General features: G+C 43.4%; 1 protein-coding gene across 22 annotated transcripts in view; it reads right to left on the bottom strand.

Annotated features, from left to right (window-relative positions):
• Positions 1 to 17,100, bottom strand: part of CAMK2G (calcium/calmodulin dependent protein kinase II gamma) — a 375,935-nt gene that overhangs the window by 123,033 nt on the left and 235,802 nt on the right. For all 22 annotated transcript variants that reach the window (XM_068257960.1, XM_068257962.1, XM_068257961.1 and 19 more), the window contains exon 5: positions 15,596 to 15,661. In XM_068257960.1, coding sequence (XP_068114061.1) covers positions 15,596 to 15,661 — 66 coding nt within the window. The remainder of the gene's footprint in view (positions 1 to 15,595; positions 15,662 to 17,100) is intronic.

Genomic DNA, 17,100 nt, shown 5'->3' with positions numbered 1-17,100 from the left:
TTCATTACAAATTAAATATCACGCTAACGTACAATTAAAACAGGACTCCATACATTAAACTGAAAATGGCCTCAGGTATTATTATTATTTTTTATTTATACAGCGCCATCATATTCCACAGCGCTTTACAAAGCACAATAATACGACAAGGGGAACATAGATACAACTAACAAATGTACAGCAGAGTTCCAAGCAGCACAAATATTGTTACAAAAACAGTAAACATTAGGAGGATGACCCTGACCTTGAAAGCTTACAATCTAATGGGTAGTGGGGGACACACTAGGTAAGAGGGTGGAGGATGGATGAGGCAGTGATCCTTTGCCTCTGATTACATTGTGTCAGATAAGTAAATAAGGGCTATAGAATGTTATAAGCTTGTCTGAAAAGGTGCGTTTTAAGAGTGTGTTTGAAGATGTCCAGGTTTGGAGCATGACGTACAGGATGTGGAAGAGAGTTCCAGATAAGGGATGATGCTCGTGTAAAGTCCTGGATGCGAGCTTGAGAGGAGGTGATCAGCTTAGAGGCCAGGAGAATTTCTTGGGAGGAGTGAAGGTTGCGGGAGGGGCAAGATCTTGAGATTAGTGATGAGATGTATGGAGGAGACAACTCGTGGAGGGCTTTGTATGTTAGAGTCAGGAGTTTGAACTGGATCCTCTGGGTAATGTTATGGTGTTATTTTAAATGCTACACTGGTATTGCTACACTGATATTAAAGAAATGCTACGGCAATTTAATAAACTTGATTCCATATATGTTATTTCTTAAGATGGTCAGCATGTTCTGTCTTGATGGTTTGGAGATGTTGCATCATGAAGGGTGTCACCTGCATCCTGCTGATCTGTTACTCGAGCAGAGTTATTGCGGCAGAACTTCATCCCAGTCCCACCCACCTGTGCATCACATCTTTTTAAAGAACATCTAAAATAACACCATAACAGTGCATGTAACGAAAAGTAATTTATATGCATCTGTAAGCTGCTATTCTGTGACCTCGGGCAACATCCATCATCCAAACATTGCATCGAGATAACATAATGGGACACTTCATTCCTCTCTCCTACATTGCAGTCCCAGACCCATTCCCTCCACCCCTGAAGTTTCTGAGCCGACAACGTACCTCCTCTGCTTATACTTTCAGATCGAGTAAGCAGAAACCGGGAAGAGTAACTGACTACTGCCTCATACTCATGTTAGATGCAATTCCGTTGAGACAGCCATACGTAGTAAACTATGAGTACAGGAGTCCTTCGAGCAGCATGATGGATCTTCAAAGGGCATATGAAGTGAGAGGGATATGGAGGCTGCTATATTTTTTTTTTTTAACCACTTCGCATCCAGACCTTGTGTTTCCTTATGTACCAGAGCATAATTAATCAGCCATAACTTTACCCCAACTCACACCTAAATGATCCATGTATCGTTTTTTTCAGGACAAACTAGACTTTCATTGGCGGGTACGCATTTTAATGGGAAAAAGAGGGGAAAAATAAAAAAATGCATTTTTTTCACAGTTTTTATCAATTCCAGTTTAAAAATAAAAAGTGTCACAGGAGATAAAAACATGTCACCAGTATTATGTCCCGCAGTATAGATAGCAAAATGTGTCCCAAGTATAGCCAGATGTGTCCCCAATATCAGTCACCCCCAGTATAGCCCTATGTGTCCTCTGTGTTTGGCACCACCCAGTATAGATAGACAGATGTGTCCCCAGGATTGTTGCCCCTCATTATAACCAAATGTATCCCCAGGAATAGTGGTCCCCCATTATAGCCAGATCTGCCCCAGTATAAAATTCTTCACTCAAAATTAGTATATTTGGCCCTTATTTTATCCCCTCCCCCCTAGCTGCACATCTTACAGACCCCCATAATTGCCAGCCAGATGCCCCACCCCCCAACCCCCCTCGGTGGCCAGATCGCTATAAAAAATGATCAGCAAGCAGCATGACTCACCTTATCTCGTTCCAGCGATCAGCCTGAAGCCCGAGCATCCGATCCCCACTCTGCACGCAGCCCTGTGATGCTGAATAGCCGGGTTCTGGCTTGATGACGTCATCAAGCCGGGACCTGGGTAACCGGCATTACACAGCTGAGTTCAGAGCGGGGATAGGAGGCTCAGGCTGCAGGCTGATCGCTGGAATGAGTTAAGGTGAGTCAGGCTGTTTGCTAATCACCTTTTTTAGCCGATCTGGCCACCGAGGGGAAAGATGAAGGATCACTGCTGTTTGCTAACAGCTGTGACCGTTCATGTGTGTGTGTAGGGGGAAGGGGGGGGGTCTCTAATTGGCTACAAGGGAACATGTTCCCTTTCACCAATTAGTATTGTAGCTGTCAGTGCTGGGAGGTGTGCTCTGACGCGCACCTGATCGTGCACAGCAGGGCTGCAAGCTAATCAGTATATCTACGTCATGGTGGCTTGGAGGGTGCCACAGATGACGTAGATATACTGTAGCAGTGGGCAAAGTGGTTAAACAATACCAGGTGCCTAGCATCCTGATGATCGTTCATGCATCAGTAGTATCTGAAACACACACCTACAACAAGCATGCAGCAAATCCAGTCAAACATCTGATCTGAAGGCTTGTTCAGGGTCTATGGCTAAAAGTATTAAAGGGTGAGGACCAGCAGGTCAGGGAAGCAATTGCTTTGTTCAAAAGGAAATATATATATATATATATATATATATATATATATATATATATATATATATATATATATATATATATATATATATATATATATATATATATATATATATATATATATACATACATACATACATACATACATACATACATACATACACACACACACACACACACACACACACACACACACACACACACACACACACACACACACACACACACACACACACACACACACACACACACACACACACACACACACACACACACACACACACACACACACACACACACACACACCCTTTTTCCCTGAAAATAAGACCTACCCTTAAAATAAGCCCTAGCTGGAATTTTCAGCATTCTTGAAATATAAGCCCTAACCCGAAAATAAGCCCTAGCGGAAGTTAAAGAGGAGGAAGAGGCAGCCAGCAAGCGGGGACACAGCGGTGCAGTGCCGATTGGGCACTGATCCTATCATCCCAGCACACAGAAAGGTTATCAGCTGTGTGCAGGGAAGACAGGGCAGGTGCCTGATCAGTACAGTAGCATACTTTCAAATGCATGAACATCAATCATAGTACAAAGGAACAGGAAATGTTCTGCTGAGTTACACTGCCTAATACAAATATAAGACATCCTCTAAAAATAAGCCCTAGCACATCTTTTAGAGCAAAAATTAATATAAGACACTTGTCTTTTTTAGACACTGACTATTTTCTATGTATGTATGTATGTATGTATGTATGTATGTATGTATGTATGTATGTATGTATGTACAGTGGAGGAAATAATTATTTGACCCCTCACTGATTTTGTAAGTTTGTCCAATGACAAAGAAATGAAAAGTCTCAGAACAGTATCATTTCAATGGTAGGTTTATTTTAACAGTGGCAGATAGCACATCAAAAGGAAAATCGAAAAAATAACCTTAAATAAAAGATAGCAACTGATTTGCATTTCATTGAGTGAAATAAGTTTTTGAACCCTCTAACAATAAAAGACTTAATACTTAGTGGAAAAACCCTTGTTTGCAAGCACAGAGGTCAAACGTTTCTTGTAATTGATGACCAAGTTTGCACACATTTTAGGAGGAATGTTGGTCCACTCCTCTTTGCAGATCATCTCTAAATCCCTAAGGTTTCGAGGCTGTCTCTGTGCAACTCTGAGCTTGAGCTCCCTCCATAGGTTTTCTATTAGATTAAGGTCCGGAGACTGACTAGGCCACTCCATGACCTTAATGTGCTTCTTCTTGAGCCTCTCCTTAGTTGCCTTTGCTGTATGTTTTGGGTCATTGTCGTGCTGGAACACCCATTCACGACCCATTTTCAGTTTCCTGGCAGAGGGAAGGAGGTTGTCGTTCAGGATTTCACGATACATGGCTCTGTCCATTTTCCCGTTAATGCGATTTAGTTGTCCTGTGCCCTTAGCAGAAAAACACCCCCAAAGCAAAATGTTTCCACCCCCATGCTTGACGGTGGGGACGGTGTTTTGGGGGTCATAGGCAGCATTTTTCTTCCTCCAAACACAGCGAGTTGAGTTAATGCCAAAGAGCTCTATTTTGGTCTCATCAGACCACAGCACCTTCTCCCAGTCACTCACAGAATCATTCAGGTGTTCATTGGCAAACTTCAGACGGGCCTGCACACAGAGCTGGGACAAGGTCCTTCAGCACCCAAGGCTGAGACAGCAAAGTGCGCCCCTCCATCCCTCCCACCCCAGCCCTCACACACTGATTGCTATTAGACTAATAGGTGCTTCAAGGCCCCCAACCTCCCCAACACCTTAATCTCTAGTTATCTGGCTTGCAGTCACTGCTATGTATCCCCTTTTCTTATTTCTTTCTGCTTCAAACACAATTGGGAATGAAAGCTCAATGAATTGTGCGCCCTCTCCTACACTGCGCCCTGAGGCTGGAGCCTCTCCAGCCTCTGCCTCGGCAGGCCCTGCCTGCACATGTGCCTTCTTGAGCAGGGGGACCTTGCGAGCCCTGCAGGATTTTAATCCATTGCAGTGTAATGTGTTTCCAATGGTTTTCTTGGTGACTGTGGTCCCTGCTAATTTGAGGTCATTCACTAACTCCTCCCGTGTAGTTCTAGAATGCTTTTTCACCTTTCTCAGAACCATTGACACCCCACGAGGTGAGATCTTGCGTGGAGCCCCAGAGCGAGGTCGATTGATGGTCATTTTGTGCTCCTTCCATTTTCGAACAATCGCACCAACAGTTGTCACCTTCTCTCCCAGCTTCTTGCTAATGGTTTTGTAGCCCATTCCAGCCTTGTGCAGGTCTACAATTTTGTCTCTGACATCCTTGGACAGCTCTTTGGTCTTTCCCATGTTGGAGAGTTTGGAGTCTGCTTGATTGATTGATTCTGTAGACAGGTGTCTTTTATACAGGTGACTAGTTAAGACAGGTGTCCTTGATAAGGGTGACTAATTGAGTAGAAGTGTCTAACCAGTCTGTGGGAGCCAGAACTCTTAATGGTTGGTAGGGGTTCAAAAACTTATTTCACTCAATGAAATGCAAATCAGTTGCTATCTTTTATTCTTTCGATTTTCCTTTTGATGTGCTATCTGCCACTGTTAAAATAAACCTACCATTGAAATGATACTGTTCTGAGACTTTTCATTTCTTTGTCATTTGACAAACTTACAAAATCAGTGAGGGGTCAAATAATTATTTCCTCCACTATATATATATATATATATATATATATATATATATATATATATATATATATATATAGATATATATATATATATATATATATATACATACATACATAGTTTAAAGAGTAATTGAGGCACGTCAAGACAGGCTCTGTCTGAATGACAGAGGATGGGAAAGGATGGGATAGGAAATAAATATAGCAGCCACCATATCGCTTAGTTCAGGTGTCTTAAGTGAAAAAAAATCCCTTGAGTGCATTGTTCCCCTGCGTACCACATCATCAGACACTCGCTGTTATCTTTCCTCTGTAGTAACCATACATAATACCTAGGTATGTGATTGTACATCCCACATTCCCCACAGCACCACCTGCACGATTAAGCTCAGCCCTGACGGTCGATAATAATAGTGTATGTGTACATACATGTAACTTTTGGTTATGGATTAGCAAAATTAGCACATGTACACTTTACATTAAGGTGCCACAAAGGATGGGAAGGGTGCATAGTATGCAGCCTTGTTTTTCAAACTGATTTTAATGTAAACCTAGCATTACAAAGAATAAACTGGGGATAATAGCAGGGCTGTGGAGTCGGAGTCGTGGAGTCGGGCAATTTTGGGTGCCTGGAGTCGGAGTCGGAAAAAAATGCACCGACTCCTAATGAATTTGTAACTGTAATTAAAATAGAAAATATGATAAAATGTTCTATTTCTTAGATAATAGTCATTAAAAATAATGTATATATACACAGTAATAGCTGTGCTTAGTCCACAAAAATGAAATAAACCAATCAAAATTAGTTACTTGTGCTGCTTCAATAAAGCAGTCCCCATATTTTTAAGGTCAGATATACATATCTGATTGTGACTGTATATATGATGTGTACACAGGAATCTCTTATATATACACTAAATAACATCTATGCTGTAAGAATAAAGCCTGATGTGTAGCTGTGTCACTAATAGAGATGGTCAACGAGACGGAAATAATTCTGCATTGATGCTGATTTATGTAAATGTATGCACTCCCTTTGCTGATGAAATCAAATAATTTGATATGTTAAAATTTGGTTTGGTGACTACAAATTAAAGGGTAACTGAGACGGATGAAAAGTAAAGTTTTTTACATACCTGGGGCTTCCTCCAGCCCCCTTCAGGCTAATCAGTCCCTCGCTGTCCTCCACCACCCGGATCTTCTGCTATGAGTCCTGGTAATTCAGCCAGTCAGCGCTGTCCGGCTGCATACCGCTCCCACAGCCAGGAACATTCTGCACCTGCGCAATAGTGCTGCACAGGTGTAGTATGCTCCTGGCGGCGGAGTGTGTGCATGCGCACTACGCCCGACTGGCTCAAGTACCTGGACTCATAGCAGAAGATCCAGGTGGTGGAGGAGGACAACGAGGGACTGATTATCCTGAAGGCGGCTGGAGGAAGCCCCAGGTATGTATAAAACTTAAATTTCATCTGTCTCAGGTTTACTTTGTTACACAGTAGTACTATACTCTACATATGCACTCCCCACAGAGCTGCAGGGAATCCACTGAGAATGCTGTGCACATTGAACACAGAGGAGTCTGTTTACAATCTCCTCATTCCCCTGCAGAGTACCTGCACATCATTCTTACATGTACCCACACTTACATTGCCTAGGGCCTGATAGATGTTCTTTGTTCCGGTTTGTACCTTTTACAAGTACTCTTACCAAGGACTAGTTATAGTCTAAAGGGAATAAATATAGTAGTCTACATATCCGTCTCACTTCAGTTGTCTTGTAAAATTCCTAAGCGTTGGCAGTTAAGAGACGAATTTCATGTTACATACTTTTAATCAACAAAATTGTAATATGCAAATTAGAGGAGTCGAAGTCGAGGAGTCGGTGGAATCCTAAACTGAGGAGTTGGAGTCGGAGGATTTTTGGACCGACTCCACAGCCCTGGATAATAGATGAGTACTTTACAAATAATTAAATGTACTGTATTTCTAAATCAAAGTAATTTAAACACCCCCTTTATCACAGCCTAGGGATGTGCCCCCACTACCTACTCCTACTCCGCTACAATGATCCATTGGGCGTTACATTAACCTCCCTCTACTTCTTCACCCTCAAGTTCCTCTTTGCTATCTATACTCTGTTCCTGTCTCACAACTTCCTCCCATAGGGAAGTACAGGATGCAGTCAATGGCAGGCTGGCTTTGCCTCCTCACAACCGCTTGTGCCATTTCCACATTGCCACACACTTTAACCCGCCATAGGCATACACTTCAAGAACAGGAAGAACAATGTTAATCTAAAGGTTTCACATTATATTATTGGTCTCCTAAAACATTAAGGGCCTGTTTACACTACACGCGGATTCTGGATGCAGAAAAAATGACTCCAATGAATGCCTATGGGAAATCTGCATCAGGAAAATCGTGTTTAGTTGAAACAGGCCCATAGGCATTCATTGGAGTCAGTTTTTCTGCATCCAGAATCTGTGTGTAGTGGAAATAGGACCTTATAGACAGCAGTATTTATAGAGAGTCCATTACTTTTCCACTTTGGAGTTGCACCTGTATGTGATGCTATAGTATAGTGCTGTAGCCACATATATGGTAACAATAGAAAGAATGCCAGGCAAGAGGCGTGATGTTTCATAAAAATGACTGACAATACACTGCATTTAATACACTTAACATTTACTCCCATCACTCACCTATTTGTATCTATAATTATGGGTTTATGTTCTTTTTTTTTAGGATTTCCCTTTTATGTGTATTTAGCCCCTCCCCATGTAACATGCCGCCAAGGCAAGGTAGCAGGTGTAGTGCTCGTCATGGTGGGAGATTGTAAGCCTCTGTATGCAGGACTGTCCTTAAAAGGCAACTAACAAGTGGGATATGGAGGCTGCCATATTTATTTCTTTTTAACTACTTGCCGACCATTCCACGCCGATTGGCGTGAAGGCGGCAGCAGCCCCAGGACCATTCCACGCGTGAACGGCTTTCAATGGGGCTAGCAAGAGATCGCGCACATCGATGCGTGCGCATCTCCGCTTGAAAGTCTCCCAGCAACGATCGCCGCTCGGAGACTGGTAATAACCCTGCCGCCATCTAATAACCCCGTACAGCGCTGCAATCTAAGGCAGCGCTGTACTGGGGACAGCCGTGTGACGTGGCTGTGCCTCTGGAGTCCAGGAAGTGATCGGCTGTCATAGGCTGAAGCCCATGACAGCAGATCATGCTGATTGGCTGGTGGGGGGAGGGAGGGGGGGGGGGGAATATAAAAATCAATTTAAAAATAGGAAAATGTATTTAAATATAAAATAAATACTGGGGAGCGATCAGACCCCACCAGAGAGCTATGTTGGTGGGCAGAAAGGAGGGGGGGAGGGGGGGGGGGAATCATTTGTGTGCCGAGTTGTGCGGCCCTGCAGCAAGCCCTTAAAGCTGCAGTGGCCCAATTTAGGTCAGAAACACCAGATCTGCTGCATGCTTGTCCAGGATCTATGGCTGAAAATATGATGCAGAGGATCAGCAGGACATCCAGGCAACTAGTATTGCTTAAAGGAATACTATCAATACCCAAGTGTTCTAAAATGACAGTGTGCAAATACTGTCTAAGTAGCTGTGTAAACATTTTCCTACTTTTCATGTTAAATATCAGAGGCAAAAACTGTAATTTATTGAGGTTAGGATTTAGCTATATTGGGACAAATCAATTGCAGAAGGGGTGTCTGCTTCAATGCAGCCAGAGTTGCATATCAGACTACAGAAAGCAAATATCAAACATATCAAACTCTGAAAGCAAAAACAGTATGAAATGCTGTGAGAATTAGTTACATTTCCTCTGCTCTCTTCAGACAGGTCAGTCAGAAACACAGGACACAGGAGCTGCAGCTGCTGGGAGCTCTCTTCTCTGTCACACACAGAGCTACACATAGAGTTAACTGATCAAGTGTGAGGGGAATTTCCCCTCTCCTCATGGCTCAGTCAGCCGTCAGTTTTGGCGTCAGTAAACTTTGAAAGTATTTTGCTAACAGTAAACAAAGAAGTTGCTACTAAAATGTATACACCAGTACTTAGGGCTCTTTCACATTAGGGCAGATTTTGTGCGTTAATGCAAATGGCTAACGTTTGCGTTAACCAAGGTAAGATGAAAGTCCATAGACTTTAATTTTACCTTTCACACCCGACGCTGCGTTTCGATGTGTTGCGGTTCCGACGCACCTGGGCGCAGTTTTTCGCCAAACGCACCCGCGAGCAGGCGTTTTGCGGCGGGTTTAATTACCAGCTACCGCCGCTGATTGCGTCGCACCGCAGATACCCGACGACACGCCGCAGGCAGACAACGTGTGCAGGAGAAAGGCTCCTGCACGCGTTGTCTAATGTGAAACAGCCCTTAGCAGCACTTCCCAAACAATTCCTGTGTCAATTGAAAAAAATATGTGAATCGATAGTATTCCTTTAAACGGAAATAAATATGGCTGCCTCCATATACCTTTAATTACAGTTGTCCATTAAAGGAAGTAAAAAGGTTTCAAAGGAAGATGCACAGCACTCATGTAGCAGAGCCCTGGACAGCTCATGGTGGTCTTCACACACTACCCTAGAGCCCTGCTCCTGGATTTTTTTCCCTAATAAATGTTAAGAATGTTCAGGGTCACAGGGAGACACTTATGTAATTGGACAATGCCACAGCTAATAAGCATATTAAGGAGGGAGGGGCTGAAGGAAGGAGCAGGCTGGCAACTGACACACGCCAACCAGCATATTGCGGGTACACTCCACCAGACATACAAATTACAACATCTGAAAAGTAATAATATTTTTATTCCTTTTTTTCAGTACAGTCTTAATATGCATCACATTAGGTCATTAGTATCAATTTGTTTCTTATTTGGGTCGATTTTAAGGAGAATGTGAAGCTTGCTTTCACTTGTGTGTATCCCTTCAAAACGTACACCGAAAACTGAAATTTACACACAGACAGCAACACACTTCACAAACTGGCATCAAAAGCACATTCTGCTTTTTCTTCCAGATGGTATTTTATTGGCAAAGTCAGTATGTATGCTTGCTTAGAAATATGTCAGTGCTTAGCATATGCCAAACCCAAGCAAATATATAACTTAGTGCCCAGTTATTTCCTTCCTACGTATAACTGCAAGGCAGCATTCATCCTGAGTGCGGATTGTCTGCTGTGACTGCTAGGGTCAGCCATTTAAAGGTATTCTAAATGGACACATGAGAAATTTCACCAATATTAACGCTTCGTGTACCACCACTTCTGCTGTAGACGAAAATTCAAATTTTTTTTCTTTGTTGCATATGTTTTTATTCTGGTTGTCATGGTAATTCTTTTTTCCCCTATTCTATCATTTAAAAAAAAGCTGATAAGGTTAAGGCCTGGTTCACACTGCAGGTAAAAACTGATCTGTCCAAACAGATTTAAAAAGCAACAGTTTTTCATCTGTGACCCTTCGTTCTGTTAGCGTGTGGTCCGTGCAACTCGTACATCGATCTGGTAAAATCGCTCCCACTGCAAAATTGAGGTCCGTTTAGCGAAACAGGCCAAACAGATCCGTGCTAATGGAGCAATGGGAACGGATCCTATTAACCACTTAAAGGGGAACTTCAGCTTAAACAAACATACTGTTATTAAGTTACATTAGTTATGTTAATTAGAATAGATAGGTAATATAATCTTTTACTCACCCTGTCTTAAAAGAACAGGCAAATGTTTGTGATTCATGGGGGCTGCCATTTTTGTCATGGGGGCAGCCATCTTTTTGGTTGAAAGGAGGTGACAAGGAGCAGGAGACACAGTTCCAACTGTCCTGTGTCTTGATTACCCCTCCCAGCTGCACACGCTAGGCTTCAAATGTCAAATTCAAAATGTAAAAAAAAAAAAATACACCAAAACAGCAGCAGAACGAGAACAACAACATCAGAAATCCCATCATGCTTTGCACAGCATAAGGGGAAAACTGCCCGGGCAGTTTTCTTCTGTGCAGCTAAAAGTGAGGCTTGTATAGGAGAAAAAGTTCTGATGCTGTGAAACTGTTAAAGAAACCCCAGACCTTTTCAGTGCTGCTGAGTCGATTTTTAGTCCGGAGGTTCACTTTAAGGACCAGGGCATTTTTCACTGATCTGTGCTGTGTGGGCTCTCCAGCCCGCAGCACAGATCAGGTTTGAGGCAGGGCGATCAGACTTCCCCCCCTTTTTTTTCCCACAAGGGGGATGTCCTGCTGGGGGGGTCTGATTGCTCCTCAAAGCCCCCCTCTGCAGCGCTATTCCCCCTCCCTCTCCTGCTCACTATGGGCGGCACAGGACGGCGATCCTTCCTGTACCGCCTCTGATAGGCTTTAGCCAATCAGAGGCCGGGGATCGCCAATCTCCTTTACGACGCTGCTGCGACAGGAGCGCCGTAGGATGTAAACACAGGGGATTCCTTACCTGCATGTTTACATTTCGCCTGCGAGCCGCGATCGGAGGCTCGCAGGCTGTTCACGGAGACACCCTCCGTGAACTGACATGGAATGGCCGCTCGAACGAGTGTCCGTTTCCATGGAAACCCACAAATGACTAGCCGCCAGGCGGTCGTTATGTGGTCAATTAACACAGGATTCATCAACCTTCGTTCGGATCCGGTGACCTTAGTTCTGCTAAAAAGGCCCTTTTTTATGCCAGTGTGAACTGGCGCTCAGAAAAGTGCTTATAGTGTGTCTGAGCATTAATAGTTACTGCTCTGTGATCAAATAATTTGGCAAACTATTCAGGGATTTGGCAGGGATGCCCGTTTTTTATACATACTGTATTAAGTAGCATATTCATAACAGTTCTACAGTTTTATTAATATTCCCAATTAAAAAAAAAAGAATTGCAGGCTATTCATAATGTGTCGGACCTCCACCATTTTTATTAAAGGACATCCGAGGTGAAAATAAACCGATGAGATAAACAATAGTATCTATCCTCCTACTCCTAAAAATGACTTTTTAAGACATTCCACAGTTTTATTTTAAATGTAATGTACTTTTTAAGTTATTATGGTTTCACTGTCTCTGCTCAATGACACCTTCATTGAAGTATGCCAGAGCTCAAATCTATGAGGTATTGGCCCTTTTTATCTCTTTCCTGCTCTCAGAAGCCATTTACTGACAGGAAAAGTTTTATGGCTGAAATTCCTCATCAGTGAGCATTATGCTATAGTCTGACTCAGTCCGACCAAGACAGAAACTGGCACTTTCATACCTAATATGTAACTTTCAGGCAAAGAAAGAAAAAAAGGAACACAACATAGTTATTTGTGTGCTATGCACTGTTCATACCCATGTCTATCTCATTATGGCACATGTTTACCTCAGTTGTCCTTTAACCTTCTTAGCGGTATAGATGAGCTCAGCTCATCCATAACCGCCGCAGGGCACCGCTCAGGCCCTGGTGGGTCGATTTTCTTAATTTTTTTTAAAAACACGCCGCTAGCACTTTGCTAGCTGCGTGTTGGGGACGATCGCCGCCGATGCACAGCTACCCCCGTAGCAGGGCCCCAACCCCTAGCGCTAGGCTAGCTACATGATTTAAAAAAAAATTAAAAATACTGCCGCGCAGCCACCCTGGCAATCTTAATATAACGCTAGGGTGGTTAATTAAAGTGGTGTTCCAGGCTGATAAATCAATACACCTATGTGAATTGATAGATCTATCAAGTTATACATTACGTTCAGCCAGTGTCGTGATTCTAATGTGCATAGGATGGTGCATATTGAAGCTGGTGAGAGAGAGCCCTGACACACCGGAGAGCGTTTTGCTCCTTCATTGACTTGCACTAAAATCGCAGTAAAATTAAAGCAATCATAATTTTTCCAAAAATCTCAGCCATTTTGCTGCAATTTTAATGCAAGTCAATGGAGGCATTTTTGAAAAAACAAAGCTCTCTGGTGTGTTAGGGCCCTAACTTGCCTGTGCACTGGATTCAATACACTGTATCACTGTCAAGTAAGCAGATAGAAAGACATGACAGGATTATTGAAGGTGCTATTGCTCAATCCATTTACTAGCTTGGGCTATGTGTTCATTCTCTGACTCAAAGGACTACTTTACATGGACAGCAGAGAACTCCCATGACACTGCTGGACATTTGAGGAACGCACGCACGCACGCACGCACACACACGATAGTTGCTATCTTTATTCTGATTTAATAAAGGCTTCTTTCCAGGATAGTGATTCTCTGCCTCTGTGATACAGAATGAGTATGAATAACAGGTGGCTACACTGGTTATTCAGAATCAGAATCATTTATTTCGCCAAGCACAACGTGGGTTGTACCCGGAATTATTTTTGGCCAATACATGGTTGCTGGAGGTACAGTGGACACTTATTAGTAATATACATAAAGTGGTACACATAGTAACATACAGAAAGTTAGACCTGGTGATGAGGCAGAGAAAAGTGAGTCCTGGTGCTGCAGCAGTGACCTGCTGATTGGTGGCATGGGTGGAGGGACCTCTGTGGCTGCGTACAGAAATCCAGCCTCAGGCTTGTGGCCTAGTCTGGCAAGGTGGGTCAGAGGGCCGGGGGGGGGGGGGGGAGGGGTGCACGAAACTGAAGTCTGCCTATTCCAGGTGTGTATTGCACTGCAGCATATATTTTTGTGTCACACAGAGTAAAGATTAGGGTCAACGTTACAGTGCACTGCAGCCACCTGTATTGTACCATGTTAACACACACTTATGCATTGTCTGGTCTGTTGACTAGACACCACACTAAACTCACCCCCCATCAAACATGGATTCATTTTCACTAGAAAATGGGACTGTGATTGGAAAGAAAACATGTCGCCACACTGCTCCACTGCACAAGTTTGCGTGCACTGAGAGAATTATCATACGACTAGCAGACCCAAGCCCATTTAAAACGGGCTGTAGGGTCTGTGTTTCTAGACGCCGCATGTTACTGCGCGCGCACCCGCACACCTGGTGTAATATCAGATAGTGCAGCCAGGAAGCAGCCTTCCTCACTGAGTATCACGCATGCTCAGTGGGACGTTAGATATTATTTTCCTGAAATATCTCCGCTTCCGCAACACCTACACTCCCGAAATTTTCAGGGTAGGGAGGGGAACCCCCAATCTAGCTATGTGCCGAATTGCAGCTCCCGAGCCCCGCTGGTTCCCGAGATTGATTACAGCAAGCCTATCTCGAGAACCAGCGGGGCTCAGGGGCTGCAATTCGGCAGAGCTAGATTGGGGGGTCTCCTCCCTACGCTGAAAATTTCGGGAGTGTAGGTGGTGCGGAAGCGGAGATATATAGGACGTTTTACGTGGCAGCACAATTAAATGGGAAGCAAGCGCCTACTGCGCATGTGGGGCTGCACAACGTGCGGGGCTGCACTATCAGTCATTATCCCAGCCGCCCGATCACACGCCCGCCCGGCTCCCTGGCCCCGTCCTGTCTGTGTGGCTGGGTCCGTGCTGCGCACATGCGCAGTAGCAAAAAGCACGGACCCAGCTACACAGACAGCACACGCAGGGACATGGGTTTTATTATAGAGGATTATACACTGGTTTCTTTCCTAGTTTGCCCATGGGTGATTGGAGGAAACACATGGTGTGGGCTAGATTTATATGCGTTGTAAAAATGTGTCCAATGATTAATATTGAAGCCCAAAGGTAGCAGAATTCAGCTTGCAATAAGTTTGTGATTGTGGCTGATTTTCCTTTCACTTTTCACATATTTTTTGTCTGTAAACAAGTAGCCAAATTAATCATCATTTTGGTAGGGAAATGCAGATCTACATATGGCTTTAGATTGGCAGCACTGTAAAATGCGGGGCATTCTGACTAGATGCATGTTGCTGATTTAGATGCAAAACCATCTGTATATAAAAAAACGCATTTAATAATTTTTAATACTTTTTAAGTATTTAACCAAATTAAATTGTGCTTTTTTACATTTTGTCCTGTAGATGAGCTTTAGATTTCCCTGTACATTATAAACACACACCTGACCGCAATAACAGATGCACCATAGAAATGGCTGATTGCCAATAAAGGATGCATGCACTAATATCCCTGAGAATTATGCGATAACCCTCCGCAGACACTCATTCCTCACAGGATTGTTTATGTCACCGCAACAAACGAGGTTGCAGAGAGTAACAATAACCACAGCGAGTGCTTATTTTCCATTGGCATGCCTCTGAGGCAAGTGGTTTTCCCTTGAAAGCCAGGAAGACAGAACATGATAGAGAGATTGCTCTTTAGCCTTTAGAATGTAAAGGATTTATCCTCACCTGGCATCTGCCTCACTGTAATATTCTCTCGCTACAATATCTTCAAACAGCTCTCCGCCTGTGACCCTGAAAAAAAACACACACAAAGACTGCTGAGAAATGGGTTAAAAAAAAAGTGTTAAGGAAATAAATAACCAAGAGCAAAGTAAAGAGCCTAAAGGGGAGCCTGTGACCGAGCATTTCCTCTCTCTATAAGCACGAGCCATGAAGGGTCAACTGGCACTGCGCTAAGAGCTGCTCTCAGCAACTGCATACTGACTGACAGCACACACACTGAGCCCATCTAGGCATTAACTACCCAGGAGGGACCCTTAGCATTTCCCAGGGGACAAATAAACATAATATATCCCATTAGAAGTAGGGAAGCTAGCAATTACTGATGTGTTTTTCTTTCTTTAAGTCAATGTCAAAAGGCTGCATCTGGGAAAACAGAAAATGCCTAACAAGGAATCTTTTATATGAAAACTGCACTAATGCATATTCATATTGGTAAATAACATTTACTGATAGGAAGGTCACAGACAAGCTATGAGCCCTGGGCTCTCTTCTGTCGCAGAGCCATCAGTTCACACAGGGAGCTTTTTCGGCGCTTTGCTCATCGCCAGCGAACAACAAAGCGCTGCTGCTAATGTATCCCTATGGATACACTCACACTGCAGCATTGGCGATCAATTACAGACACGCTGCATGCAGCGTTTTGGGGGCGATCGCGCTGTGATCGTCATTCTATCGAATGGAAATCACAAGCGCAAATCGAGGAGAATGGCGAAAATTTTCCCGTGAATGAGACATGCACACCTCCATGGCAAATGACAGCTGCAGTCAGTGACACACCACCTGCTATATGGGCTCTGTGGGGCACTGTGAAACCAACCCAAAATACAGCACCCTGCATCTAGAGTGGGAGGAGGAAGAGGAAAATGTAGTTCTCCTATAGTTCTTCTCACGACAGTTCACTAGTTTAACCACTACTATGTTCATTAACGTATTAGCGGCCACGCTAGTAGACTTTTGCCATCATGCTATTAGGTTTAGCTCATGTATGTTACAAGTGCATGCTTTGCAAGGATGACCGTGCGTAGCTTGCCCATCCTAATTTTAACTCTGATTCCTGCACATTTCCTCACGCTGACGGGTGTGTTGGTTAGAATGAATCAACTCCTATATCTGGTGTGAATGCAGGAATCTTTTCTATATAATAAACAACATCTCTGCTGTAAGAATAAAGAGTGATGCGTAGTTTTGTCACTAGTAGGGATGAGATGCAAATAATTCTGCATTTATATGCATATTTATGCACTCCCTTTGCTCATAAAATCAGTTTATTTGATATGTTAAATTTGGGGTTGATGACTACAAACTAAGTTACACAGTAGTACTATAGTCTACATATGCACTCCCTACAAAGCTGTTGTGAAGCCACTGAGAATGTTGTGCACGTTGGAATGCAGAGGTGTTTATCACCCGTGAGGTGCAGACCGTGCATGAAGAATGTGTAAGAGGAA

Source organism: Hyperolius riggenbachi, chromosome 10 (genome assembly GCF_040937935.1).
Source record: "Hyperolius riggenbachi isolate aHypRig1 chromosome 10, aHypRig1.pri, whole genome shotgun sequence".
Lineage (NCBI taxonomy): Eukaryota > Metazoa > Chordata > Amphibia > Anura > Hyperoliidae > Hyperolius > Hyperolius riggenbachi.
This window is presented reverse-complemented; position numbering and strand designations above follow the sequence as displayed.